General features: G+C 34.0%; 1 protein-coding gene across 1 annotated transcript; it reads right to left on the reverse strand.

Annotated features, from left to right (window-relative positions):
- Positions 1 to 731, reverse strand: LOC124909644 (probable calcium-binding protein CML16). The gene has a single exon (XM_047450304.1). The coding sequence runs from the start codon at positions 594 to 596 to the stop codon at positions 111 to 113; it is 486 nt and encodes a 161-aa protein (XP_047306260.1). The 5' UTR covers positions 597 to 731; the 3' UTR covers positions 1 to 110.
- Between the last annotated feature and the right edge of the window lie 2546 nt (positions 732 to 3277).

Consider the following 3277-nt stretch of genomic DNA (forward strand, 5'->3'; position numbering starts at 1 on the left):
TTCCCAATTTAGTGTCAATTAATCCTCTATTATATCAGATCTGCCCACAATCATCTCTGTTTAATTCATCACAAACACAACATTATAATCATCACCACCATGCACCTTAATTAAGCGACGGCGGCTAGGCCAAGAAAATCAGAAGCAGATCTACCCATAATAATAGCGAATTCATTGAAACTTATCACACCATCGCCGTTCGTATCAGCTTCCATCATCATTTCCGAAAGTTCTCTATAAGTCAAAGGATGACCCATCTTCGACATCTGTCCTGCTAGCTCAGCCGCCGTAATATATCCGTTTCCGTCGCGATCAAAGGACCGGAAAACCTCCATTAACTGTTCTTGATTGATCAGAACTTCTTCGTTCATGTCAGGAAGGATCGCTTTGACGAGTTCTTCGAACTCGATTGACCCGTTTCCGTTTGAATCCATGTTTGCTAAGAGGCCGTGGATTTGGTCTCCGGTGGGTTTCAGGCCGAGAGAACGGAGGAGAGCGGCGAGTTCGAGGTGGGTTAAGCTACCGTCGGAATCCATGTCGAATCGAGCGAAAATGTCTTTCAATTGCTTGATTTGATCCGATTGGAGCTTGTCCATTGTGGTGAAAATGGAAATTGGAGGAGAGAGAAAAAGGGGAATTCGCCGGCCGGAGACGGCGTTGGACGCGGTTTAGGGTTTTATTTGTTAGAGAGAGAGAAAGAGTTTTTCTTTGAACAGAACAATTGAAAACTTTGACATGCAGTTTATTGCAGTAGGATCCCATTAATTAGACTTCTTCTTTCTATATATATTAATTTATTTATATATTTTTTTCTATATATGTACTGCAATCTAAAAATAGCTCATTTTTATTTATTTGTACTATATCGATGTTACAGGGGAATTTGAGGAAAGGACCCCAATAATAGGCCTAAATGGGAAAAGTGTCGGTGCATAAATTAAATAGCGTTGGTGATTTTTTTTTTCTGACGAAAATGCCCCTATTACGTCACGCACGCAACCTGAGGTTGCGTGACGTAATTTTTTATTTTTCAAAAATTTATAATTATAATTTTTTTTTTAAGAAAATGGCCTAGTTACGTCACGCAACCCCAGTTGTGTCACGTAATCGCGTCACGCAACCCCAATTGCGAGACGAAAAAAAAATCTCGCGATTCCGGTTGTGTCACGCAACCTCCGACATGGACAAAATCGTCCAAAAACAGTAAAAAGGGCCACCAACGTTTTTTTTAAACTCTGCACTTTCTGCATTTCACACCTTTTTGAGGGTCATTTCCTCAAATTTTCCGTTACAGGCAGATTGTTTTTTATAGAGGTATTTGAAGAAAGTTATAACCGAGTTAAAATAATCGTTTTAAGAGTAAAAGATTACGGGTTCGATTCTCACTGAAAGTTGTGAATGAAAGCGGAGGGTTATGACGGTGGACTGGGATTGAACCCAAGATTCAGATGTGGGTAGGGATTCAAAAAGTTTAAGGAGAACTTAAATAAAGAGAAAATTTTAGATAAAACAAGTGAATAAAAATAAATTTTACTATTTTTTATAATTAGATAAGCAAAATAATGAATTATATTGAATTTTTAAAAAAAAAATTAGGGGTAATCAAATTTTACCGTAAAAAATAATAATTCAGGATGGGAGCCCTATATAGATCCATCCTTTGTCATACTAATCTTCTTATTTTAAAGAAAACAATATCATCTTGGAACTTAATTTGTTTGTCCTATTGGTTTTTTTGCTGTTTTCTTACTTGTTCCAACTGAATCGTGGATAGCTCAACTTAATGTGAAAATTTCTCTCAATCCCTACTTGCTTTTAAAGTTGTTAAATTATTATTAACTTACATTTTATTTTTTCAGTCAAAATTGACCAAGTTTCCTCACTTACAAGAATATTAGAGAATCCCATAACTTTATGTTCCAAGTCAAAGAGACAATGACGATCATACACCCACCTTAATTAATTGTAAGGTAAGCTATGTGTAAGATCTCAACAATTATGCCAATAATCATATTCCATGATCATAATAGCAAATTGCATCAATCTTGCATGTTATTGTGACCAAAAATTGCCTCTCCAAAACTAGCCACAAACTCCGGGACAATAAAGTTGTGACAACTACCCGACGACTAGATTTATATGCGGTTTTTTTTTACTACACATATTGTGAAAATCTTTTACTCGTAATGAAGTTCATATATATATATATATATATATATATATATATATATATATATATATATATATATATATATATATATATATATATATAATTATTTTATTTAATATCTTCCCGCAAACGAAATGGAGTGGCACACAACGTGAGTTTGTTATGTAATAGAGCAAAACGTATGATGCAAGTCCTTTAGTGAGTATGTCGGTAATTTAATCAACGTATCGAATAATAAAAGATTTTTGAGCAACACATTCACGGATGAAGTGAAAATCAATCTTTATATGTTTTGTACGAGTACAAAAGACATGATTGTCAGTGAGGAAGACATCACCAATGTTGTCTTACTAGAGAATGAGATGTTAAGAAAGAGAGACACGAAGTATAATAGAGATTGAAGCCAAATAAGTTCAGTAGTGACATGAGGTATATTCATATTCCATGCTAGATAGAGTAACAATATGTTGTTTCTTGGAATTCTACGAGATAATGTTATCACAAAAAAAAAATACAGTATATCGTTATAGAACGATAATCCCAGGACGACCAGCCGAATTAGAGTCAGAAAATGCAGAATGTCTGATTAATGAGGATAAAAGAATGAAAAGTTCATGGTGTGATGTGTAGCGAAGATGACGAAGAATTATTTTTACAACAATCCAATGAGTGGTAGTAGATTAATGCATAAATTGACTAACACAAGACAACAAATGAAATGTCTGGCCAAATATTAGTTAAATATTATAAGCTCCAACAATGTTGTGATTGAGGAATGACTCATGGAGAAATAAGGATGACCCAAAGGAGATTGGGGGTATGACGAGGTTTTTAGTCACTAATGTTAATTCGAAAAAGAATGTATTTGATATATTTAAATTGAGAGAAAAATACCGATGATGATGCAAAATTTTGATGAGAAAAAGTGGTTGAATTAAGAATGATGGAGATGTGAGATTTGGAGTTGCTAGTAAGATGATATGTAAAAGAAGAAAAAAAAAATGTAATATAGGTAAATGATAAATGAATAAAGGTATCATTTTTTTATTCATGAAAACAAGGGAAGGAAAACAAATCTCAAAGTTGTATGTCATTTTCAGTATACTT

Source organism: Impatiens glandulifera, chromosome 7 (genome assembly GCF_907164915.1).
Source record: "Impatiens glandulifera chromosome 7, dImpGla2.1, whole genome shotgun sequence".
Classification (NCBI taxonomy): Eukaryota; Viridiplantae; Streptophyta; class Magnoliopsida; order Ericales; family Balsaminaceae; genus Impatiens; species Impatiens glandulifera.